The sequence below is a fragment of the Euprymna scolopes genome, chromosome 43 (assembly GCF_053919585.1).
Source record: "Euprymna scolopes isolate OS-2025 chromosome 43, ASM5391958v1, whole genome shotgun sequence".
Lineage (NCBI taxonomy): Eukaryota > Metazoa > Mollusca > Cephalopoda > Sepiida > Sepiolidae > Euprymna > Euprymna scolopes.
The window spans coordinates 61,301,105-61,328,645 of NC_136524.1; the positions used below are offsets into that span (position 1 = coordinate 61,301,105).

At 35.1% G+C, this 27,541-nt stretch overlaps 1 protein-coding gene across 1 annotated transcript in view; it reads right to left on the minus strand.

The window, feature by feature from the left end:
• Window positions 1–27,541, minus strand: part of LOC145268362 (eIF-2-alpha kinase GCN2-like) — a 217,889-nt gene that overhangs the window by 189,951 nt on the left and 397 nt on the right. Inside the window, exons 2-3 of the mRNA XM_080123893.1 lie at window positions 10,826–10,932; window positions 4,069–4,171 (exon numbers count right to left, since the gene is read on the minus strand). Coding sequence (XP_079980019.1) covers window positions 4,069–4,171; window positions 10,826–10,932 — 210 coding nt within the window. The remainder of the gene's footprint in view (window positions 1–4,068; window positions 4,172–10,825; window positions 10,933–27,541) is intronic.

The window sequence follows — 27,541 nt, forward strand, 5'->3', positions numbered from 1 at the left end:
TTGATGATGTAAGGATAGGAGTTTGGTTTTGGATGCATTAAAGGTAACCAGCCACATCTTCCCCCACTGAACCACGCGCTCGAGATCAGAGGAGAGAGAATCAGAGAGAACTTTGTCATTTACAGCCTTTGGTGTGTTGCCGTAGATGGTCGTGTCATCAGCATAGATGTCAACGAATGATTTAAGTATGTGTTTAGGGAGGTCATTGATGTAGATCAGGAAGAGAGATGGGCCTAGGATTGACCCTTGAGGGACTCCAGCATTTATATTGTAGGCCTCCGATTTTTGTCCATCTACCACTACTTTTATGAGCCTATCGGAGAGAAATGATTTAATGATTGAGAAAACATTTCCAGTTATACCGTAGCTGGAAATCTTGTGAAGTAGACCCTTATGCCATACCTTGTCAAAGGCTTTTGATATGTCAAGAGCAATTGCCCTAGAAAGGAAGCCTTTGTCAAGAGATTCACTAATCCTGTGGGATATAACCATCAGCACATCTGCGGTAGATCTTGCAGAGCGGAAACCATATTGTGTGTCTCTAAGAAGGTTATTCCTGCTAAGGTGGTTGACTATTTCTCTATTTAATATGGATTCCAGCAACTTACTCATAACACACAGGAGACTTATTGGTCTGTACTGAGAGGGAGATGACTTATCACCTGAATTCTTAAATACAGGGCAAACTGATGAGGTCTTCCAGGGAGTCGGAAAGCACTTCTCCTTAAGGCAGCGCTTAAACAGTTTCGTAAGTATGGGAGCAAGTTCTGGTTGAAGCTTTTTTAACACTATAATTGGGATGCCATCAGGGCCAGTTGCTTTACTGGAATCTAGGTTCTTGATTAGCTTGGCGACCTCATGCACGGATATTTGTATGTTACCTAGCTTGTTCTGTGTTATAGGAGGAAATATGGGGAGTTGATGGCCTTCGTCGCATAGGGTAGAATTAGCTGCAAAGTTCTTTGCAAATAGTTTGGCCTTGTCTAACGCTGACGAGATGACCTCTGGTCCATTGATAACGGCTGGGATAGAACGCACACTTCTGTTCAGGATCCTATTTGTTATTTGCCAAAACTGGTGGGAACCAAGCCGCTGATCAGCTACCTTGGATTTTACAGACTGGGCATATAGCTCTCTTGCATTTTTTATTACTCTTTTACAAAAAAAAAAGTGATTTCTGTGCGCGATAGCAGCAGCACATTCTGGGGAGAACCATGGCTGGCTGTTAGCTTTTTGTTGGAATTTTTTAGATAGTATGAATTGGTCTATGCCTACAATTAACCATTCGGTCAGATCTAATACTATAGAGGACACTTCTTTTTTAAACATGGAGTGCAGAGGTAAATCAGATATGAATGTACGGAAGCTATCCCAGTCAGCCATAGAGTATCGGTATACAGTACGGTGGAGGGGTACGTCTGGGGGCTTCTTACATTTCGTTTTTATCTTAACTGATACGACGGAGTGGTCGGAAGATCCTAGAGGAGAATGAACGGAACATGAACATAGCTCAGGGGAAGTTGAATTTAAATCATTTCATCACTGCCAGATAACTTTAACGCATTAACATAAATGTTAAATTAACAGTTACTAAGTGTCTGGCTACTATTATGGCTTTTTGCTTTTATTATCTAAAAATACAATTTCCAATTTTTAAATGAATATAATTAAACAAAAAGAAATTACAAACCAACTACAAAGTACAAATTGTAATTCTTTAAGTGAATAACTATAAGCTGAAGTTCTGCACCTGCTGCTGCTCTGCTTTCATAGTCTCCTCAGTATTTAAAATTGAATATTTTAGAATTGCAATGTAGAAATATTAGGCTTTCTCTGTTCTCATGATGCAGCCTGTTCCTCATAGGTTCATACACATTACCACCTCTCAGTCTATACAGATGAAGGTGGTGCGCTTGAAGTCAGTTTACTTAGCAATAGTAAGGTTTCCTATGTCCACTTCCACAACTGAAATGGATCATCTTGCGATGTAAAATCATCTTAGGTGTAAAGCTACGTAATGATCAAGTTCTTTTTGTGCATTTAACCATAAAGGATTTACTCCTTTTGACTTTAGGTTGTGATTCTAGTATTTCTGTTGCAGTCTCTAGGTTTAACTCAGCTTCTACCTGCTCTAAGTTTTAATTTGTTGCTGTGGTTTATTTGAAGCTAATTTATCAAACAGGTTGAAAGTTTTACTTTGACTTTGATCTTCTTGACTCTCAACAGAGCTCGAAGTGTATCCTGCCGATTCTGCTTCATTATCATCAGTAGAAAGTAGATGTAGAATCTAATTCTTAGTGTTTTCCACGTCATTTTTTTTTTTAATTTAAATTTGAATCTTAGATCTAGGAAAGTAGACACACACAAGTTTTTATCATTTAGACAGGATCAAAATTTTGTTTCTATTGATTCACTAAACTGTTCAACAGTGGTAAGGATTCCGCTAAAGTTAGAAACATCAGAATTAGATTGGACAGTTTTAAAAAGGAATAACATCAAAGCCAAAATTGTAGGTATTATCATCAATATGGTTGAAATTCTGTGACTTGTTTCTCTGATGATTTCTTCAGATGGAATCAGTAACTGAACAATTTTTTTAACAAGCCTCCTAATGGTAAGTTGTTAAGATGGGAATTCTATAGCATCTCAAATTCTTGTATGAAAAGAAAAAAAAATGAACCAATATTTTATTAAAAAATTCCAATTTGTGCGAATCATTCTGCTTCACATATATGCCATGAAAAAATACTTTGTGATTAATGTTTACCAGATAAAAAGTATTGTTATTCTAAAAAAACAGCCAAGTTTGTTTATTTATTTTAAAACTGGTAAACAATAATCAGAAAGGACTTTTTCTGGGCATTCAACATAAAGCAGAATGATCCAAACAAATCAGAAATAAATCATTTGTAAACAATCACAGCGTTAACTTGAACAAAGCCAATCTATACTCCTATAATTTCTTTTGTGTGTATTGATGTTCATATTAAAAACCCTGTTTTTCTATTTAGTTAAAAAGAAAATACAACTTTCTTATATATGGGTCATGAAATTGCATTTTACTTGCAAAAGATCTACCTAATTTGCATATGCTTTTAAACATCCATTTTAATTAATTCCCTATTAGTTTTTTCAGTTTTCTTATGGGATGATCAGCTTTAGTTAACTATTACATGTAATTATATTAATGCAGATATTCTACATGATTTATACTTGCATAATATTTGCATAAAATGTTTATAGTAAACACAAAATGCTTTCCATGCATAAAAAATTCCCCATGAAGTATCCTTGATGGCTTCCCAGTCAGCTTTCTTGTAGTGCCTTGTCATCTTGAGCAATGGGTTCATAAATTGGAGTCAAGAGTTTAGGGTGACGTCTATCATTATCACAACATGATCAGCATTCCCGTGAGGGCAATGGGCATTTGTTACACAATCCTCAGGAACTGTGGTCAGAAATAGGTCTAAAAGTGGGGCTTGCTGATCTTGTTGGTCTGGAAGATGGGTCAGGAATATTACCGTCTGCATCAGGGAATGGAATATAGAATGTCATGCATGATGCTACCAGCTGTGTCTATGGTACTAAAGAAACCAAGCTAATTACTGTGGTGGACATCAGTCACCAAATATATGCACTTAGGTGCTGGTATTTAGAGAGAATGCTGCATCTATGCTATCAGAGACATGGTTGATTAGAGTACAGTCCTGGAATGAGAGAGAATGGTAGTGAAAATATAAGTAACTAACACTATGAAGCAGGTTTAGTTTAAAGCACATTAAGTCCTGATTATTGGAATCTAGTTTGGATTTCCTAGTCAAGGGGAGGGTGTTACAAATATAAACTCCAAGTCCATGTGTTCATATATGGCTTATGTGTGTTCTGGGTGAAGTTAAATGTAGCAAGTAAAAAGTTGGTAATCTTAATTCCTGCTGTGATTTCAACTTTGGAATAGGTAGCATTTTCAACAATAACTAGGTCCCTATATAATCTTATATTCTTAAAGCTAATCACACTGCCAAATATTTTATTTTTCTGAATATAGAGTAAAAAAGAAAATACTCTTACCTCTCCAACATATTTCTCTGCATGTGTTTGTAGGTTATATTTCAATGTATTTATTTCTTCTGATGATAACCCTTTATCATTTCTTACATCTATTATAGGGACACTGAAAATAGATACAATATCATAGGGACACTGAAAATAGATACAATATCATAGGGACACTGAAAATAGATACAATATCATAGGGACACTGAAAATAGATACAATATCATAGGGACACTGAAAATAGATACAATATCATAGGGACACTGAAAATAGATACAATATCATAGGGACACTGAAAATAGATACAATATCATAGGGACACTGAAAATAGATACAATATCATAGGGACACTGAAAATAGATACAATATCATAGGGACACTGAAAATAGATACAATATCATAGCGACACTGAAAATAGATACAATATCATAGCGACACTGAAAATAGATACAATATCATAGGGACACTGTAAATAGATACAATATCATAGGGACACTGAAGAGACATGCAATATCATAGGGACACTGAAGAGACATGCAATATCATAGGGACACTGAAGAGACATGCAATATCATAGGGACACTGAAGAGACATGCAATATCATAGGGACACTGAAGAGACATGCAATATCATAGGGACACTGAAGAGACATGCAATATCATAGGGACACTGAAGAGACATGCAATATCATAGGGACACTGAAGAGACATGCAATATCATAGGGACACTGAAGAGACATGCAATATCATAGGGACACTGAAGAGACATGCAATATCATAGGGACACTGAAGAGACATGCAATATCATAGGGACACTGAAGAGACATGCAATATCATAGGGACACTGAAGAGACATGCAATATCATAGGGACACTGAAGAGACATGCAATATCATAGGGACACTGAACAGACATGCAATATCATAGGGACACTGAAAAGACATGCAATATCATAGGGACACTGAAAAGACATGCAATATCATAGGGACACTGAAGAGACATGCAATATCATAGGGACACTGAAGAGACATGCAATATCATAGGGACACTGAAGAGACATGCAATATCATAGGGACACTGAAGAGACATGCAATATCATAGGGACACTGAAGAGACATGCAATATCATAGGGACACTGAAGAGACATGCAGTATCATAGGGACACTGAAGAGACATGCAGTATCATAGGGACACTGAAGAGACATGCAATATCATAGGGACACTGAAAAGACATGCAATATCATAGGGACACTGAAGAGACATGCAATATCATAGGGACACTGAAGAGACATGCAATATCATAGGGACACTGAAAAGACATGCAATATCATAGGGACACTGAAAAGACATGCAATATCATAGGGACACTGAAAAGACATGCAATATCATAGGGACACTGAAAAGACATGCAATATCATAGGGACACTGAAGAGACATGCAATATCATAGGGACACTGAAGAGACATGCAATATCATAGGGACACTGAAAAGACATGCAATATCATAGGGACACTGAAAAGACATGCAATATCATAGGGACACTGAAAAGACATGCAATATCATAGGGACACTGAAAAGACATGCAATATCATAGGGACACTGAAAAGAGAAACCTGTCTGCATAGCACGTTTTTTTTCATAAGTATATTGGCATGGTCATCATATTGGGTGGGTTGCCCGGACCAAATTGACTCTTAGTTTAGATTAGTCAATGCATCTTTGCTGGTGTATTGTATACTTGTATTTTATTTTAATTGTGTGGTGAAGAATTCAAATCTGACAATATATTCAAATTATTATTTTTTTTTTTTAATATATTTTTATTCCTTCCAAACCAAGATGTAAGGGGCTACTGTGATTTGAGACCAGGTTTATGAGGTGCATTCTAAATGTGAAACAAAAATACAGGGAACAGAGAGGGAATTCCAAAACAGTCAAAAGAAAGTAACTATTAGAACAGAACGTTTTCCGGCATCTTGTGCTTCTATAGTGAAGAGGTGTGATTTTGCTGCTTCATCTTTTACTCTCATTGATGAACCGACATAAGATGTTCCAAAGTATGGAAAATGGAATGAAAGCAACCTCCTCTTGTAAAATATGGTTCAGTTTAAAATTACTAACAAAATGACTAGTTGCAAAATATCTGTTCTTTCATTAATTTACCATTTTCTGGTATTAGTCAGTGGAGGAAGGGTCTTTCTAGACTGAGACAATTTTTTTTATTTTTGTCAAACTCCAGGGTACTCCTTTTTGGAATCAGTTGAAATATGCAGCTAATTTAGTTGACCTGAGTTACATTATATAGACTGGCATACAAATTGGTTTATTTCATTTAATCCAATTAAGACTCAGCTTGTATCTTTCAATCGTAGGTGTGTCCCTTTTCTTTCTAAGATTCTCATGGGCCCTTCTGTTCGAGGAGAAATCGATTCTGAAACTTCTTGGTCTTTCTTTCCCATCAAATCTTTCTTGGAGTTGATATTTATGCTATCTTATTCCGAGATAAATGCAACAGAAGTTAGGGTTAGGGTTAATAAGAACTAGTATTTTGCTTTTAGATCAGTGGTTCCCAACTTGTGGGTCGTGACCCTTACTATGGTCACAACATCAATGAATGTGGTTGCAAATTTATTTGGAGCTGAATGTGCATATCATATAAAACACTGTGGAAAACATACTGATAAACTGCAACTACAAGAATTTGAGGCAAAGAGGTCCCCAAAATTCACAGTAATATCAGAAATTTCAATATGGAATTTATTACCGTTCTCAAAAACTTATTTGAACCAGCATTTCCTAAACTTCTCATCCTTAAAAACAAATACTGAAATTAAAAGTGGAAGACGACTTGAGGTGTGTCATATCGACAATAGAGTCAAGGATAGAATTGCTAGCTAAAAAACTACAACCGTTTTATTAGTCAGTTCATAAACATACTTTGCATAACAGTGGAAATTTATGTGTTCAAATAATTTTGAATTGATTTGCAATTGATTCATTTTTGAAGTTTTTTATTAATAACTTTGAAATAAATCATGAATTTACAGAATACATAGTTACTTTACGAAGATATTATCTATAATTCAATAATCGCAATATATGGCAGTTTAATTTATTTATTGCGGACTATTATTCTCATCTTTCTTGTTGTTTTCATACAGTTTTGACCAATTATTCCTCTGGCCTTCAACAACTAAAAAAGATGAGGATAATAGTCCACAATAAATAAATTAATAAATATTACTCATCTCAATAATGAATTCCAATTAAAATAATATATATTGCTGTTTGTTGTACAAAAAAAAAAAAAAAAAAAAATGAATGCATATATATTTTAAGGATTGAGGTTGCTTCCTGGTTGGTTGTTCTAAAATGGGTTACCATACTTGAAAGGTTGGCAACTACTGCACTAGATAGACGTAATTACAAAGACTTAAAATTGATGGATCAGATTGTGAACATATACGAGTAGCAAATAAGGTCAAACAAGTATAGATTAAATGCAGTTTGGTTTTAAAGTATCACTGGTGCTATCTTATTCTGAGGTAAATGCGACAGAAGTTCGGGTTAATAAAAAGAGCGCCAAAGGAAGTTATCTTGTGGGTGTTGCATAAATGAGTGTTTGGTAAAATTCTTGTAGCTGTGTTAAAATTAACGGCACATTTAATGATGGCTTTCAATTAAAATTAACGGCACATTTAATGATGGCTTTCAATTAAAATTAACGGCACATTTAATGATGGCTTTCAATTAAAATTAATGGCACATTTAATGATGGCTTTCATGTTAAAGTCTCAGGGTTTTATACTAAGTTTGCTGCCTTTTATTTGTGTCTTAGAAACATTTTCCAAGGAGTTTTGTAACAGTTGTCCAGAAGAGATGCTGTGTACTGATGGTTTAGTACTTGCCCGTAAAAGAATGGAAGACCAAATTGTTAAGTTAAAGACCTGGAGAAATCCTACGGAAAATAAAGGGTTATAGTCACCTAACTTACAGTGTGGCTGCTACTAGAAGCAGTGACAAGGCAAATCAGTTCCTCCACTTTTTTCTCTCTCTCCTGTGCATGTACTTTTTTTTTTTTATTACATTTTTCTGATTGTTCTTTTTTATTGAATAATCACTGAAAAGTTTTTTCGGACGTTTTTTAATTAAAAAGTATTGAAATTAGTTTTACATTTTTTAAAAGAATTATTGAAAATATTTTCTGTGCTTTTTTGTAATAAAAGAATTATTGAAAACACTTTTAAAAATCTTTTAAAACTATTTTAGAAATATTATGTATTGGATATGTTTTTTATGATGTTTGAAATTTTGTTATTTTAATTTCAATAATTTCATTTATTATACTTTCATAAACATACTTTTATTTTTAAAATTAAAAAAAAAAAACAACATTTTTCTAATTTCATAAACATATTTCTTATAAAATTTCAAATAAAATGAAACTTATTTTTTTAATTTTGTAATTAAAAGAGCAAATAAAGCCTAATTGCGTTATTTTTATCTTTTTATAATTTTGTTAATTTCTATTTTTAAATATTGTCCTTTTCTTGTATTTTATTTCAATAAATCGCTTCACAATAGAAATACTGAAGAACAATAAAAATGAAGGAACTGATTTGCCTTGTCACCGCTTCCGGTAGCAGCCATGCCAGAAGTTAGGAAGTACATTAGCTGACTATAACCAAGAAAAGACCTGAGATATTAGCAAGATGAAAATGATGGTTAATGGTTGTAAGTGTTAAAAAAAAAAAAAAAAATAGGAAGGTTCTCCTGCTTAGTTTGTAAAAGGATAGTCGAGCGTAATTCAATCTTCTGAGATAATTGTAAACTTTGGATATGACTGAAGCATAGGATGGAGCAGGTGCTAATATGATTGCAAGTGGATGAATTAAGTTCAAAGAGTGTCTTCCTTGATGGATGCATAATGCGAGTTTAAAAGACAGGGTTAGTTCTGGTGACCTCAGAGGAAGATTAAATCTACACAGTGTAGGGAGATCTGTGTAGACGAGTAGACTGATGGTATAGTCACGTTGAAAGAATGGATGAGAGGTCTTGGTTTATAGATGTAGAACAGTTAAGGTTCAATAATACGGTAGAAGGCTATGGAAAGTGGTAAAAATGGACTTGAGAGGAGGAGGAGGAGGAGGAGGAGGAGGAGGAGGAGGGATAAAGAAAACTTGGTCAGAGAGAATTAGTTAATTTCTTAATTAAGGCGAAAAAGAGTGCTCTGAGCAGCGACTTTCCATCTGTGGAAATTGACAAAAATGCTATTCATAAACTAAAATGTGACAGGAGCATATGGAAAAATAGCAGCAGCAGCCGAAAAAAGTGCAATGTAAATTAGGAAGTGTGCTCGAAAAGGCGAAAAAGGAAAAAATAATGCACCATGTGGTTGGGAGAAGAAAAGTTGATGTCGAAGAAAATGGGTGTGTAAAGTCAAAGACGAGAGAGATAGCTGGCTACAGCCAGCGTGCGATCAGAAAGAAAGAGAAACACATGCCAGATTTCATGACCTGAGACTTTTTGGTTATTTATACAGTTTAATCAAGACATTAAAAAATGAAAATATCAAAGAAAGATTATATTGTACATATCCGCTTTCACTTAATTTGATCGAGTAATTCTTTTTTATTTACAGCATAAAAACACACTTTTATGACAGCATGTTGAAGGTAGCCATCTTTGAATTTTTTTGAACACGCCACAGGGGAGATAACTCAGTTTAAAGCACCAACACTTCCTCCCCAACTTTAATACTAGCTTTTCTTCATAAAAATCAAACCTTTTGTTCGGTATCATTAATTGTTTTTTCACTGTAACAAAAAATGTGATACTATAAAGTGGAACTGAGGTGGACTGGGAGGGGGGGGGGCAATAGACAAAGAAATAGGAAATGTCCTACAATCGACAATAGATAGGAAGTAGCAAACAATGAATCTGTAGGTATTTTTAGATCAAGCCTTTTAGATTTGACAATGACAATAGAAATCTAGAGATAAAACAGGGAAGGGCAGCTTCCGGGAGCCGGGGGGGGGTGGGGGGGGGCGACCTCAGATACCATCGTAGAGGAGGCAGCTAGTTGACAACTAGACGCCCTTCACGGCAGATGGGAGTTGGATAGTTTTTAGAGTTGGCTGTGAAAACGAAATAGAGACGAACGTAACATCGATAGAACGGGGAGAAGACAAACATACACTCACAAGTCCAACCGTCAATTATATGTGAAACATGTGTTTTTCCTTTCTTTGTTCCACGATTTATTTTATTTCTACTTTTGTGAAACCATGTGTGTTTCCATCTACAGTTGCCAGCAAGAAATGACGATCCGGCCGTAAGAGGAATAGTCGAACGAAAAACCCACGGTACACAATGTTGGGAGTTGGCTATCTGTCCGGAGGGCGGGGGGGAGAGACACACATCTAGTCACAAAAACTACTTGATGAAATTAAGTGAATTTTTTTCGGAGAACTTCATTCCATAACAGATACGTACAATATAAACTTTTTTTTTTTTTTCGATATTTTCATTTTTTAATGTGTTGATTAAACTGTACAAGTACTAACAGGAGAGTAACTGTAATAAATGCTTTTGTTAAAGAAGAAAAAATGCTGGCCCAGATTTTTATTTCCTTTGTTTATTTTTATGAATTACTGTGTAATGTGATATAATATTACTGACAGACAGACAGACAGACAGAGCCTCGTTGAGATGCTTGATGTATCTAAATAAAAACAAATAGAAAAGAAGAAAGCAGGCAAGAGATAATCTAACCTTTTGGGATAATCCGGTTTGAACTGGATGAAGAGAACAACTTTGGCATGAACTTCTCTGATACTCGCTCCTCTGCTTGGTCCCAAAGTTATTTCAAACATGGCCGGCTGGAAAAAAATATATAAATTTCTTTTTAACTTTAACGTTCATATTTAAAAGAAACGCAAGAAATAAGAAAAAAATCTACGTCCCTTTGATTAGAGCCAATTTAATCCAACTATGTATTAAAAGAATTATCTCATGTTTCTCGCCTTTATATAACTTTTATTCTCTTTTTTTTTCAATTTGCTTATCAGTTTGTCTAAGTTGGGAAGGGGCATCCTACCGGATGCCAGACATTCACCTGCTAACTCAGATATTCCAAATTAGAGATATTCTTAAGATTCTAGCAGTTCATTTTAAGTACAATTGTTTGATTCTCTCTTGCACTTGGTTCACCAAGTATATTTACTAAGTAATTTTGGAATTTCTTTTTCATGAGTTCAGGTTGCTGCTATAATTACTGGAATGATAGAGATCTTCCTAAGATTCCGATTTCTTTTCATGTCATACAGAATACCTTGGTATTTCATTATTACATATTGATTACTTTTTACGCCACAACAAAACAGTACAGGAAAACTACAACCAATGCCTCACATTCTGATTACTATGTTTTTCTTACTAGCAGGAGGCGCCTGATGCTGCCCAGTCATAAAATTAAATATATTTAAATGTATGCAGATTTTGTAGTTGCGATAACCAAAGTAAAAGAAAAAGTATGACTTAGGTGTCATCAGCTAGAATCAAAATCAAGACCGAAACCAAAATTTATAGCATTCCAGCTCAAGATGTTACCAAATCAGCCCTTTTCAGTTGGATAAGAAATAGTTAAAAATAAACTAAGATTAACATACAAATGTATGTATATATATATATATATATATATATATATATATATATATATACTAGCAGGGGTGCCCGGCGTTGCTCGGGTGTTTGGAGGTGTATGCTGTGCAAAAAAAAAAGCAAAAAAAACAAAAAAAATGGTTAATTTTTAAAAACTTTGACCCCTATTATGACCCCTTAAAATTTATAGTTTCGGGCTCAAATCACTTTATTAAGTTAGATCCAGGTTCAAGGAACCTATATCTAAAATTTCAAGTGTCTAGACCCAAAATTGTCGGAGGAGTTTGGTAGAGTTCTTAAAGGTCAAATCGTTGAAATTTGACCCCTTAACAGCCAAATTTCTGGCTGACACCCGTCACATCGATTTTCCCAAATCTCAGTACCCGGTATTTCAAATTTCGAGTCTATAGACTAAAAATTGACAGAGTTATTGCGTAGGGAAATGTACACAGACACACAGACAGACAGACACGTTCATTTTTATAGATATATAGATTTGCATATGTGCAGAAGAGCAGTTTAAGGCGACTTATGCTTGCCAAGTTCTTATTTCTTTCAGTTTTGACTCCTTAGCAACTACTTTAACAGAGTAAAAAAACCCACCCCCCACGGTCCATAAAAAATGCAATTATTTGCAATCTTCTGTCTCGGAGGAAATAGAGTTTGAAAAAAATGGAGCCAGACGAACAGACAAACATAGTAAGTTTTATAAATGAGATTACTTTTCTATCTTTAAGTCACCCCTGTTCCCTGATTATGTACCCACCTAAGCAGCATTGGATAAGTTTAGCTACTTATCTGTATTATGCCATATTATTGTAATTGATCAAACGTTCACATGCAACATGAACTGGAACAAATCCATTGAGGACATTGCAAAGGCTGCTGCAAAGAAGGTGAGTTCCCTCAATCGAGCTAGAAGACTATTCATACTTGAGAGTATCCAGTACCCCTACAAGGCTACCATTCGTCTATGCATGGAGTATTGTTGGTGCATCTACCACTTGCCTCTCCCTCTTGGATAGGGTACAACAGTGAATTTTCAATCTGGTAGATCCCACTTTGTCAACTAAGCTCCAACCCCAGTCCCATCGCCGCAATGTTGCATCTCTGTGCCTGTTTTAGAAATATTTTAATAGAATGTGCTCTGATGAACTTGTTGCATTTGTGCCTCCTCGACATACATATCCCAGACAAATCTGCTTAGCAACAAAATCTCACCCCTTCACTGTTGTTGTCCGTAAATGCCAGAAAGCTTTCTACTCTAATAGCTTCTTCCTTTGAACAGTTAGACTTTGGAATTCCCTTCCTGCTGCCCTGACTGTACTGATATGCAGAAGTTCGAATGTAACATAACATCTTTTTAATCTTTCTTAGGCATGATCCCAAATAGTGGCCCCTTATATACAAATGACGATATGCCTTGTTTGTGGTGAATGTGAGGACAAGTGAAGCCTACATGGTCCCCTGTGAGTGAACGGGGCCTTAAAAAAGTTCAGCATTTGCCCCCACCCCCATTTAGCCCCAAAAGTTCCAACAGGTGTCAAATCCTAGTGAAAATGAACAAACAGTACAGTTTTAGGACTTAACATATATAAATTTGAGTTCTGTACCATGCAAAAAAAGAAATGACTAAGTCCATAATTTGCTCCCCCCCCTCCCATTTAGCTCCAAAAGTCCCCAAGGCCTTAACATATTTAGGTTTGAGTTCAGCACCATGCAAAACTGCTAAATAGACATATGCAGAAAATTTTGGACAAATATGCTAAAATAGTCCCAAAATGGAGTGTTTTTATTAGCTCTAAAAGAGCTCCTGGGGCACACCCAAGAGTTATTGTGAAGTATAGACAAACAAAATTATATAGAAAGAAGTTAGTTACAACTTTTCAGAAAGTTTTATAAAAATCCAAAGCATCAATTTTTTTTTTAATAAGCACAAAAGTGTCAATTTTAGCCATTTTAACCCGAAAGGCACCCTTAGTGGGGTCAACCAAAGTTTTCCTGAAAAATCTGTTCTGTTACTTTTTTTCTCATATCATGTTTAAGGTTTGTGCAAAATGTAAAAAAATCCCAAGGTGTAGGTTATTGAGAAAAGTGCAGACAGATGAACGGACCAACAAGGGTGAATCCTTTTGTTGAGGGACCAAAAAAAAAAAATATATATATATATATATATATATATAAAAGTGAACGTGTCTGTGTGTGTGTCCGTCTGTGTCTGTGTGCGTACATTTCCCTATGCAATAACTGTCAATTTTAAGTTTACAGACTCGAAATTTGATATAAAGGGTACTGAGATATGGGAAAATCTTTGTGATCGGTTTTCGGCCAGAAATTTGGCTATTAAGGGGTCAAAGTCAACGATTTGACCTTTGAGAACTCTATTAAACTCCTCCACCAATTTTGGGTCTAAACAATTGAAATTTTAGATATAGGTTCCTTGGACATGGATCTAACTTAATAACTTGATTAAAAAGTTTTTAAAAAAATTGAACTCTGCGGTCTCTACCAACATTTGAAATTTTATATAATGGGTATTCAGACATGCAGCAAACTTTTTAATCAGTTTTTGGGCGAAAATTTGGCTGACAAAAGGTCAAAGTCGAAAGAGTTGACCTTTGCAGAATCTACCAAACTTCTTCGCCAAGTTTGGGTCTAAACACTTGAAATTTTAGATGTAGTTTACCTGGACATGAGTCAAACTTATATATATATATATATATATATATATATATATATATACTAGCAGTTCAGCCCAGCTTTGCTCGGGGCCTACATACTGTTCATAACTTTACGTGCATATGTATATAATTAAAAAGTGTGAATATGTACGGTAATGCCTTTCTATATAATAGGCCTCCTTAACTACCATAGAGAAAAGTTGCTAGAGACCGCAGAGGTTGAATCTTTTTAAAATTTGACCTCAATTTTGATCCCTTAACATTTATTGTTTTAGGCTCAAATTAAATTAAAATGTTTGACCCATGTCCAAGTAACCTACATCTAAAATTTCAAGTATTTAGACCCAAAAGTGACAGAGGAGTTTGGTAGAGTCTGCAAAGGTCAACTCTTTCAATTTTGACCTCTTGCCAGCCAAATTATCGCACAAAACTGATAAAAAAGCTTACTGCATATCTGAATACCCTTTATGTAAAATTTCAAATGTTTAGACTCAAAATTGGATTAATAGTTTGCTAGAGACCACAAAGGTAAAATTTTTTGAACTTTGACCCCTTGGAAGCCAAATTTTCAGCAAAAAAATGATTAAAAAGCTTGCCCTATCTCTGAATACCCTTTATGTAAAATTTCAAATGTTTAGACCAAAAGTTGGCTGAGTTATTTGGTAGAGACTGCAGAGGTCAATTTTTTTTTTTTAAACTTTGGCCCTATAACATTTATTGTTTTGGGCTCAAATCAAGTTATTAAGTTAGATCCATGTCTAAGTAACCTATATCTAAAATTTCAAGTATTTTTTTTTTTTTTTTTTTTTTTTTACAAAGGCATCACCACATTATCAAGGCCCAGAGGCCACTCAAGGATAAGGGTTAAAGAGTGTACAGTAGAAGTTGGTCAATATAGTAATCATTAGTAATGAAAATTTGGTAAATTTAATAACTTATATGGAACGGCTCATCAAGAACTTATTTACCTTAGACTTGAACACAACCATATTGTAGTCAGCCGGAAAGCAGGAAAACGGAAGACAATTCCACAGGCGTGCAGTTCTAAGAAAGAAGCTTTGTTCATGGAATCTATGTTTAGGTTTAGGCACAGATAAAGAGTGGGGGAAATTATTGATAGTGTTTACAGCTAGACGAGTGTTTCTTGTGAAAGTTTGGCGAGGGGGGACCATAGATTGAAGCTCAGTTGAACACTTTCCATGAAAATAACGATACATCAGAGACAAACTCGCAACATCTCTTCTGTGAGATAGAGGTTGTAAGGAGGAGAAAAGGACATCTCCTACGAGGCTACGAAGTCTATTTTGAACTCTATCAAGGCAGGACAAGTCCTTTCTAGCAGCTCCTGCCCAGATGTGGCAACAGTATTCCATCCTTGGACGTACCTGGCTCTTATATAGATAGAGAATAGCATCAGCAGTGAGATATCTACTGGATCGATAGAAAGATCCCACCATTTTTTTTAGACCCAAAATTAGCGGGGGAGTTTGGGTAGAGTTCTCAAAGGTCAAATCGTTGAACTTTGACCCCTTAACAGCCAAATTTCTGGCCGAAAACTGATTAAAACGATTTTCCCAAATCTCAATACCATTTATGTCAAATCTCGAGTCTGTAGATTGAAAAATGACAGAGTTATTTGGTAGGGAAGTGTACACAGACAGACATTTTCACTTATATATATATATATATAGAGACACACACACACATATGCACATAAACTTATGAAAGGCCTGAGCAAAGCTGGGCTGAACTGCTAGTAAATAACTAAGTAAACCAAAACACATTAAAATAATGAATATAAAATGTGTAGTTTTCAATGCAATTAGAAATATCAAAAATATGTGGCTCTTGTCCCGAAGTCAAAAGATAAAGAAAAATCTGCATGATACACATACTCGAGATGGAAAAAAAATTTATTAAAAAAATAACGTAAATTATCCAAGTTGTTACATTTTTAAACAAGAAAATAAAATTTATGGCTAACTGAAAAGCGACTATCACGTGACACCATTTTGAAAACAGGCTGGAAAAAAAAAAAAAAAAAAAACAAGGGAGAGAACTTCAAATAATTCAAACTTGCAAGATTTCAAAAAGCGACTCTTAAAATGATAAGTGATGACATGGGAAAAACAAATTTGCTTAAAAATCGTTTTCTTTATAAAAATAAAACTGCTTGATCAATCTACATGATTTTTGGAATATGATATTTTCATTTCATCATGAGTACATACATCATGCACAGTTTTCTTTATTTTTTTATTTTTAATATAGGGGAATTCTGAACCAGCACTGAATATTTTAATTAATAATTAAAACACAAATAAACTTATCCATATAAATTGAAGAGTAACATATATCTTGCCTTGGGTAACAGTTATCTGTTGCATATTTGTTTTGTTTTATTTTTTACCCTTTTTGCTTCTGTTAACTACAGTAATAAATACTCGAAAATGCAACTGAATTTAATGAACAAACAGTAACTAAATCTCTATATTGAATTTAAAAAATAAATCGATTTTTCCCTTACAGAAAAAAAAACAAAAAAACATAGTAATACACAGGTGCCACATATAATAAATTCAATGTAGTCACACTATCTGCCAATATCTGCTGCATGCTTTCTATATATTCTCAGTCACTTTTATTCACTATCATAATTTCCTATAATAGTTCCAGCGAGTCATTCTCCCAAACAAATCATATTTACAGATGGTAGTAAGACACTATAATTATGAATTTAATAAACAAATAGTAATTAACTACACCAATAAAAAAAAAAAAACAATAAATAATTAAAAACTGATTAAGTAATCGATTATGTGTTAAGAAATACAAAAACATTTCACATTTTAGGGAAAAAGAAGTCTTTGTTTCTTATTTAAGACTTTTTAATGATTTTTCAACCATCTTGAATTTTAATCTGCAAGTTTTTTTTTACTTTCAAAATTACTATCAGACTTCAAGCTTGAAAACGATATGAACAAAACCATCAGCGTTCTTTTTAAATACTAAACAATTACGAAATCAAAGATTAAATAATTTCAGAAAGAAATAACTAGTAATACATATCCCTGACAAACCCACTTAGCAACAAAATCACACCTCTTCACTGTTGAGGTTCCTAAATGCCAGAAAGGTACCCTAATAGTTTCTTTCTTTCCTTGGTTGGACAGATAGACTTTTGAATTCCCTTCTCGCTACCTGCTTCCCTGACTGTACTGATATGCATAAGTTAAAATGTAATGTAAACAAACATCTTGTTAATCTTTCATAGGCCCCAATAGTAGCCCCTTACGTCCAAGTCGCAATATGCCTTGTTAGAGGTGAATGTGAGTAAAAATAAAAGTCATATGTTCACCTGTAGCGCCTTGTTTGTCTACTTAACACCAACCAGAACTAAACACATGACTCAGTGAGCATGCCTTATTCTTGCTGAGGTCATGGTAGAGAGCAGGAAAGGCAGTGCTGCACTGTTTAGATAGTAAAGAAGAGAAAAGGCAATACTGCATTGTATGATCCTCCTCTACTTCTTTGCAGATGATTAGAGCTGTTTGGTATCACTATTCTTGCTCTCATGCATGGATTTTCCAGAAGATATACCGTATGCTGATGAATTGGTGCTTACCAAAGAAACAATGGATTTACATATCGAGTTGAAAACTTTGGAGCAATGCTATGGAAAGTAAAGGCTTGAGAATGAATGTCAGTGGTTGTAGTGTTTGAAAGAGGAAAACATTCCCATGCTCAGCTTGTGTTAAGAGAGTTGGATACAGCTCAAATTTCTGATATATGCAGACATTGAGTACGCAAAAGTCATAGTGGAATTACAGGTTGCGAGATGACAACAAGACACAATAGAGATAAAATAACTATGGAGATAATGTTTGATGGCAAAGTTATTGAGATTGTTGAGAAATTTTGTTATTTGTTAATGAGTGATACTATTGGGGTACAAGGTGGAATCATCGTCCCACATTGTATCTGTCAGACCTTAGGATTCGGGTTAGAGTTAGAATTAGTTACGAGCCTCCTCCCCCTCCTTTCCTCATTGATGAGCTGCTTTTGTTATTTTGATATAATTATTTTTTAAAATTTAATTATTTAAAATTTAATTTAATTATTAATCTTATCAATATGAAAAACATAATTGCCAATGATTAAAATATTAAAATTCTATCTCTTAGACTTTAAAAAGTAAATTCGAATTTGATGCTAATAGCGGAGAGATGACAGAGATTGGTTCAAGTGTACGAGCGATACTCCCCACCCCCACATTTTTTTTTAGCTTTGTCTTTTTTTAATGTTTCTTTAGTGAATTATCATAGAATAGATACTAATTTATCAGATTATCAAACAAACAAAAAAGTCAATATTTAAATATTTTTAGTGGGCGCTCAGTTTCTAATGCAATGTTCTAGTATATAAATCACCCATTTTAGAACCACTCGTTTTTTTAAGCCAAATTTGCAAATTTAGCCTTTTTTTTTTTTTTTTAACAATCTGACCTTTTTTTTAAATTTCACCTTAATTGTTTTTACTGTGCAATAATTTATTAGTTGATTACTAAATTTAAAAAGCTATTATTTTTTTTCATAGTATTTTCAAGTTAAATTTGGTTTTTACAATATATTTGTTGAATTATATTGTACGGTTATTAACTAGAATAGCTTTTTAATTTTAGTAATCAAGTAAAAAAAAAAAAAATGAAATTTTTACTCGATTCAATAATTCAAAATAAGAAAAATGATTTTTGTTTTGATTTAATTATTTTTATCATGCAATAATTTATATCAGTTTTAAACATTAAAAAAACAAAAAACATTAATGACCTTATTTTATTTTTTTTTAATTTAATTTTCACCCCAAACAAGGCACAGTGCCACTTTGAAGCAGAGGGTTACTATCGGGGACATAAGTTGCAGGGATATTATGAAGGGAGATGAGCAGCAAGATGTCTGTTCACATTACACTTGAACTTCTGCATGTCAGTACAATTAGGAAAGCTGAATCCTGGAAGGTTCCAAAGTCTAGTAGTTCTGTGGAAGAAACTATTGGAGTAAAAGTCTTTCTTACACCTAAGGATCTCTACTGTGTAAGGGTGGAATTTAGCTGCTTGTCAGGTTTGTCGGAGGTATTTATGTTGAAGGGGTGCAAGTGCTAATAGTTTGTCAGAGCATTTACCATTAAAATACTTGTAGAACAGGCAGAGGGATGCAACATCTCTTGATAGGACAGAGCCTGAAGCTTAGATTTTTGGTTGAAAAAAAAAAAAAGAAAAAAAGTTCACTGATGTTGGCCTGCAGCTATGGGCATGTGAGTGAGAAAAGACGAAAGTAGAATCAAGAAGACATTTGCTACAGGAGAACTAATATTCTTTATGCAAAAAGGGATGTGTATGTTTGCATCAAGTGGTTCCAATATGGGGCTCAATTTATTGTATTAGAAACTGTGCACATATGTAAGTATACCAAAGAGTTTTCCTGTTAATTTAAAAATGATGAAACTTGAAGATTGCATAATAAAAAAAAAATTAGAAAAAATTTGGCAAAGCAAAACCTTTGTAAATGTTGGTTGACAAAACTTCTCTCCCCAATGGTTTATATCTACTTGTGCAGCTGCCATTCTTCAAAGGCAGCATGCATACAACAGATTTATCAGACATAAATCCAGTACAAATAGACAAAAGTTTATAGAAGCTAGAAGTAATTGTAAGAAAGATATAGCCACAGCTAAGAGAGAATATACTGAAACCACAAGGAAGCGCAGAAATTAGGAACTTGTGATTTCTGGAAAATCTATAACAGTGTAGTAAATAATGGGCAATCAACAATTCTCCCACTATCCAACAATTTTGAGGTTGTTTGCATAGCAACTGAGAAGGCTAACCTGCATGCTCGTCAGTTTGCCTCAAACTCTACTTTGGACTCAGCAAATCACTCCCTCCCAGATTTTCCTTTGTGGATAGAAACCTCACTAGATGATCTGAAAATAACCCTTTCTCAAGTACATGATATCATGAAAAACAGTCGGGATGAGATCAGGTCCACATGCTTTTGTTGCTCCAGTTCTCTCCAAACTCTTCAACAAATGCCTTAACGAATCCTGTTTTCCTGACTATTGGAAAACTGCTTCTGTGTTACCAGTTTACAAAAAATTCTGGCAGAAGATTTGACTCATTAAATAATTGCCCCATTAGCCTCCTCCCTCTCTTTGTCAAAATGTTTGAGTTCATGATTAATCAAGCTGTAGACCATCACCTCTCAACTGCTAAACTTCTGTCAGATCAACATTATGGATTTAGGCAAACCTATTCTACAGCAGATATTCTAACTAATCTCTGAATGTCTATACAATGCACTGGATAATGCAGGGGAGGGCAGTAACCCTAGATATATCTAAGGCCTTTGACAGGGTATGGCACGATGGTCTTCTCATGAAAATCAGATCATATGGTATTACTGGATGAATACTTTACGTAATTAAATCCTTCTATTACATAAATCTCAGTCGTCTGTGTGTTTGTATGTCAACTTTTATTGAACAGGCACAAACTTAGTAGATAGTATTGTACTTGTACCCCTCATATTAATTACTCACACCCCTTTCTATTGTTCCAGAGTGTAACCAGCAGCACATTCTTAGGAGCCGGAAGGAATTGGTAACCTGAAGATCGTCGAGTCCCTCCTCTCAAGACTATTAGACCTACTGCTCAGTAGAGGCCTGCACCTTCACTTGCCTACTAGTTCCTTTCGCCTGTCTGCTCATAGGAAGGTATGTCTACTCATCTATGCGCTGCTGGTTACACTCTCGAAGAAACATCAGGTATGCTTCCTCTGTTAGAAGTCCCGTTTTCTTTGTTTTGCTCACCATACACTTCCAAACACACGGGCAATGCCGGAAACCCATGCTCAAATGTTCCGACTTAATTCCAGGTTTTATTTCGCATTTATAATAGCATTTTGTAATTAATATTCCCTGTTAACAATATATTTTAATATTTTGAAGTCGATAAAAAAACAACTCTTAATTTCTGATATCATCTGACAAAGTTTCCCCAGGCAGGCGAACTTCTTTGATAGCACCATGCATGTTCAACTGAACAGGTGTCATGTCATCCTTGCTGATGCCCATGGCCAAGGCAGACCGAAGCAGGATGATAGAGCTCTGGCAGCCTGAATCTGCCACCATGGGGATGTCAATTGAGGTAGGATTCGATGATTTAAGGGGATAGCCCAGTTCGTCATGATCTGTCGGTAGCGGTGTGAGTCTGACGGTTATCATAGGGTGTGGTTTAGAGGGTCTTGCGACCCATTTACCGGTCTTCGGAAGACTTATCCGTGACCCTATCCCCATGGGTCGGTACTGCCCTCATCCGACATGGACAGAGACCCTTATCAACAGAGAAAAGGCTCTTGCAAAGCGACACTCCCGAGAGCATGAGAAATGGAGGGAACACACTCAATCCTTGCTTCCTCTTCGTATCGGGGATCATGTCTACTTACAGAACCTGATAGGCAATCATCCAAAGCACTGGGAAAGGACAGGCATCATCGTAGAGGTCAGGCAGTTCCACCAATATGTCATGAAGATAGATGGCTCTGGGAGACTAACTCTGCGAAACCGCCAGCATCTTCGTAAGTTCACCCCCTTTAAAGCAGCCTCACATGAAGATATCATTGAGTCCCTCAGCCCCATCATCAGGGATGCGGTCATCCACTCAAACGGATTAGGAAAACCTACCATTAACGTTCCAGCAAGGAACCCTGAATCAGCATCAGGTGAGGAAGATAAGTGCCTTGGCGCGCCCGCAAGCCCTGGCCCATCGCCTGAGAGAGCCGTAGACACAGCCACACCGACAGCTGGAGACCCTGCACATACAGCAGAGTCAACACATATTGGTCCTCCTATGCAGAATGTAGACGCCACGCATACGGCCTCTCCACAGCTTCATATACCTGCCATACACACAACCCCCAAGAAGCCTCCCATGGCTTTACGCCGACTGGCATCGCACAACGCCCCCGGTATCGCTGAGACTCAACCAGGCAACAGGTCGCACAGCCGGCGCTCCCAGCACTGGTAAAATTCACTGATACCTGTACAGTGTAAATAGTTGAAACTGATTTTCTTCAGAATTTTTTGTCATGCCCGCAAAAAACTCGCCGTGGGTGAGGGAGATAAATAGTATTGTACTTGTACCCCTCATATTAATTACTCACACCCCTTTCTATTGTTCCAGAGTGTAACCAGCAGCACATTCTTTTCCACGTCATTTTCCCAAATTTCATATGAACTTGGGGGGAGCAGGATATCTGTTGGACCAAATGAAGCTGTGGTCATCTTGTAAATATTCTACATAATAATACATATATTGGAATGGGACATACTATTTTGTTAAAGCTTAAGTGGAATCTAGTCATCAGTTAACATCAGAAATTTGGTCGTCGCTACTCATGTTGTGGAAAAGAAAGCAGCGCATTCTTAGGAGCCGGAAGGAATTGGTAACCTGAAGATCGTCGAGTCCCTCCTCTCAAGACTATTAGACCTACTGCTCAGTAGAGGTCTGCACCTTCACTTGCCTACTAGTTCCTTTCCCCTGTCTGCTCATAGGAAGGTGTGTCTACTCATCTACTTAGAAAGAGCGATTTCTTGGACACATAATATCGAAAAAGTAGGAAAAAAAAAATCAATTATTTCATGTAGAAATATGGTTTTGTTTGAAGGGGGTTCAGTTAAGAACCTTGGTTTTTACGCTATTTGTTAATTGTACATGCATAAACAATTAATTTGCTGTTTCACTTTAAAAAGCTAAATTTGCAACGTCATAACATCTGTATCGTCATGGTCCAATCATGAGCCATTTTTACAGATTTCTTTTTGCCTAGAAAATTTTGTTTTTGATTTAATTTCTGGCTGATGGCACCCAAGTCCTTTTTTTTTTTTTTTTAATTAACTATAAATTAAAGTATCATTATTAACCGCATTTTACAACCGAGCAAATAAAGTCACAAATAAGGGAAGAATCCAGGTTGTCCTTGATGGTCACATGTCAAAACAATATGATATAAATGTGGGTGTACCTCGAGGTTCGATCCTTGGACCCTTATTATTCCTGATATTTATAAATGACCTCTCTGATAAAATAATCGGTATATTTGCGGATGATACCATGCTCTATGGTAGGCATGAGGGAAAAACAAAAGAAAACATATCTAAGGCAATCGCGGAAACTCTAGAGGAAGACCTCCAGTCTGTAGTAGAAGGGGGACAAAAATGGATGCTAACATTCAGTATTGCAAAGATTAAGCTTGTTTCCTTTAATAACTACAAGAAACACTTCAGCTTAACGTTCACAGGAAACATGAGTTGGAACAGATACATTGAGGGCGTTGACAAAGAAGATGGGCTCTCTCTACCGTGCGAGAAAATTACTTATGCCTAAGAGTATACTATACTTCTACAAGACCACCATTCTCCCATGTATGGAGTATTATTGTCACATTTGGGCTGGTACATTTGCTGCTAGTACCTTATTCTAGACAATTGAAAAAAAGAGTCGCCAAACTAATAAGTCTCGTACTGTCAGCTAGGCTTTAACCTCTGTGCCATCAACGAAATATTGGATCTCTTTGCCTATTTTACAAGTATTTTAATGGTAGTTGCTCTGACCCCCTTGACGTAAATACCCCTGACAAACCCCACCCCTACACAATAAAGATCCCAAGATGCCAGAAAGCCTTCTACTCCTACTTTCTTCTCTAGGACTGTTAGACTTCGTTATAATTCTCTTCCAGGTCCCTATTTCCTCGACTGTACTGACATGCAGAAGTTCAAATGTAATGTAAACAGACGTCTTGTTGCTCAACTCCCTATATAGTATCCCTGCAAATTATAGTAGCTGCTTATATCAAAGTGGCAATGTGTCTTGTTTGGGTGAAAATGCAATAAATAAAATAAAAAACAAATAAAATAATCGGAAAAGGGTAAATTTGAAGCGAAATTAAAAAAAAAAAAAAAAACTGCTTTAGAAAAGGTTAAATTAGCGAAATTTGGCCTAAAAACGTCGTGATAACTTTGCATTAGAAATTGAGCTGAGCAGTGAGCACTCCCTACTGTTTTTAATTTTTTTTTTATCTGGGAGATTAGTACTCATTCGATAATAATCCGCTGAAAACAAAATTTAAAGACGAAACTAAAAAAAATAAAGGGGGCGGGTTATCACTCGTATACACGAACTAATCTCTGGTCCCTCTCCGTTATTAGCACCCAGAATTTTATCTCGGGACAATAAATATAATTTGATAACAAATATCAATTTTATCAAACTTTTGGTGAATAAAAAAAAAAAAAAATGTGTGTGAGATATATCAAATAATGGCCAGTTTGAAAACAAAACAGACGATGTGTTACCGTTATGTTATGTGATAGCTAAAGTTGTCGGCAGTTGTGCATTTTAATATGCTCGTGAACATTTTTAACATGGGAAGAGGGAGCTTAACACTCCCCTTGTTACGGTCGGAACACTTCTAAAATGAAAATGTTAAAATGAACAAGTATCGAATTGTCAAATGTCAAAATAAAAAAAAATAAATAAAAGTAAATTTCCATAAGAGAAATAACTGTGCAGCTGCACTGTGCAGTGCCAGTGCAGCTGGAGCAGCATCCCAAATTCTCTTTTTTAAAAGACAAGACCCATTTTAGTACGTTTTAAATTACAGCGAAATTCAAGATTCACACAAACAGGACATGTTCTTATCAAATTATTAACTCCAAAATAAATGTTTATTTAATTTAAACATCTAAACAACGAACATTGAACAATCTGGTTTTAAAGTTTTACTTTTAATGTTGAAAAAAAAGTTTTTTTTCTTCACATAGTTTTGCTCATTGGGTTAAATAAAAACTAGTTTGTTTCCACATTTTTTTTTTCTTTGGTCACATAAAACAAATGAAAAAAAAATGCATAAACTTTAGCCTAAAGTTTGGTACTTGTACAGTTTAATTAAGAAATTAAAAAATGAAAATATCGAAAAAAAAAAAAAAAAAGGTTATATTGTACGTATTCGTTATGGAACGTCAACGAAGTTCTCCGAAAAAAAATTCACTTAATTTCATAAAGTACTTTTTATTTTACAGCGAAAAAAACGGGTTTGTAGAGTTACACATAGATTCGAAAAAGTTGTCAAAAAACAAATATATAACAAATAAATGTTATCAAAGGTAAGATAAGTTACTTTTCTGCCAAACTGGATATATTTTTCGTGTTTTTATTCAATGTAACATATTTATTCAGCTCGAAAAACATACAGTGTTTACCGATGTATTGAAAATTCAAGATGGCGTCTGATTCTCTCTTTAACACGGTAAGTTTGGGAAAAGGTGTTATAAATGATAAACTAGACAAAATACTATTAAAAACCCGCCGAATATATGTCAACCTATGTCACGGTAACATATATTGAGCGAGTTTTTAACAGTATTTTATTTGGGTTTTTATTTATAACACCTTTTCCCAAACTTACCGTGTTAAAGAGAGAATCAGACGCCATCTTGAATTTTCCAATACATCGGTAAGCACTGTATGTTTTTCGAGCTGAATAAATATGTTACATTGAATAAAAACACGAAAAATATATCCAGTTTGGTAGAAAAGTAACTTATCTTGCTTTTGATGACATTTATTTGTTATATATTTGTTTTTTGACAACTTTTTCGAATCTATGTGTACAGTAATACAAACCCGAAAAAACAATTTGTTATGATACTGAGCAAATGGTTCGATTTTTATGAAGAGGAGCTAGAATTAAAGATGGGGAGGGAGTATCGGCGCTTTACACCGAGTTATCTCCCCGTGGCGTGTTCAACAAATTTCATAATGGCTAACTTCAACGCGCTCTCATAAAAACGTGTTTTTCTGCTGTAAAATAAAAACTACTCGATCAAATTAAATTATTTTTTTTTTTTTCGGAGATCTTCAGTCCAAAACGGATACGTACAATATAACCTTTTTTTTTTTCGATAGTTTTCATTTTTTAATGTCTTGATTAAACTGTACCCCCCCCCCCAAAAAAATGCTGCTCGCAAATTTTTGAAGAACGACTTACATCAATAATATCATTATATTTAATGTTTTTTTTGTTTTTTGTTGTTTTTTTTTACACGGGCCTATCAACCCATTTAACCATTTAATGTCGATCATTAAACGAGCTAAACATTATTTGGAACTTCTATGTTTATGGACCCGCGATTTCCACGAAGTTACTTGGGTGTGTCCGAGAGATGACGATCATGACGGGAGGAATCGGAAACGGGCGACAAGTTTGGATAGTACAACATTTTTTCCAATGTATGAATTTCAGTGATGGTCGCCATTCTTAACATGGGAAGGAGTGTAACTGTAACACTTTGTGTGTGCGTGTGTGTGTGTGTGTGCGCGTGCGCGTGTAACAAGGCTCGCCAGGCCATTTCTGTTTTTTTTCCCGTCATTTCCCGAGTACATCAGAGTAACCTCGTGGAAATCGCGGGTCCATAAATGCAGAAACAACACCCATTATTATTTTTTTTTTTTTTTTGTAGCGGCATAAAGTCACTTCACTTAAAAGAGTTTTTTTTTTTTTTTGTAAATTTCACCTTCTTTTTTATGGGTTCTTCGAAATTCATCAAGTTCTGTCTGTATTTGTTTACAATATTATGTCAGCTGATATTTGAGTTTACATCTGATCAATGTTTTCCAGTTTATAAATATTCCGAAGAACAAGAAAAAAAAAAAACAGTTAAGTTCGTTAGCATATTTTAAAACTGATAAACATTAATCAGAAGTGACTTTTCCAGAGAATTAGCTAGCGAAGAATGTAAACAAAAACAGGCGGAACTTTATTTTAAACTTTTCAGTTGTTTTGTTTTGTTTGTTTGGATTTTTTTTAAACACTGGTACAGTGGTACTACAGCGACATGTTCTGGTATTCCCCTCATTATTGTTGACCATGTTTTTAATTTTAATCCCATGACAATCACTGATATGAATTATTTTTATAAGTCATTAAATCCCTGTGGGACTGGTTTAGACCATTCATTAACGTGTCGGGTGTTATTTACGGAAGTCAGAAACTTATATATAAAATATTTATTTTTACAAGGACGCAAATAG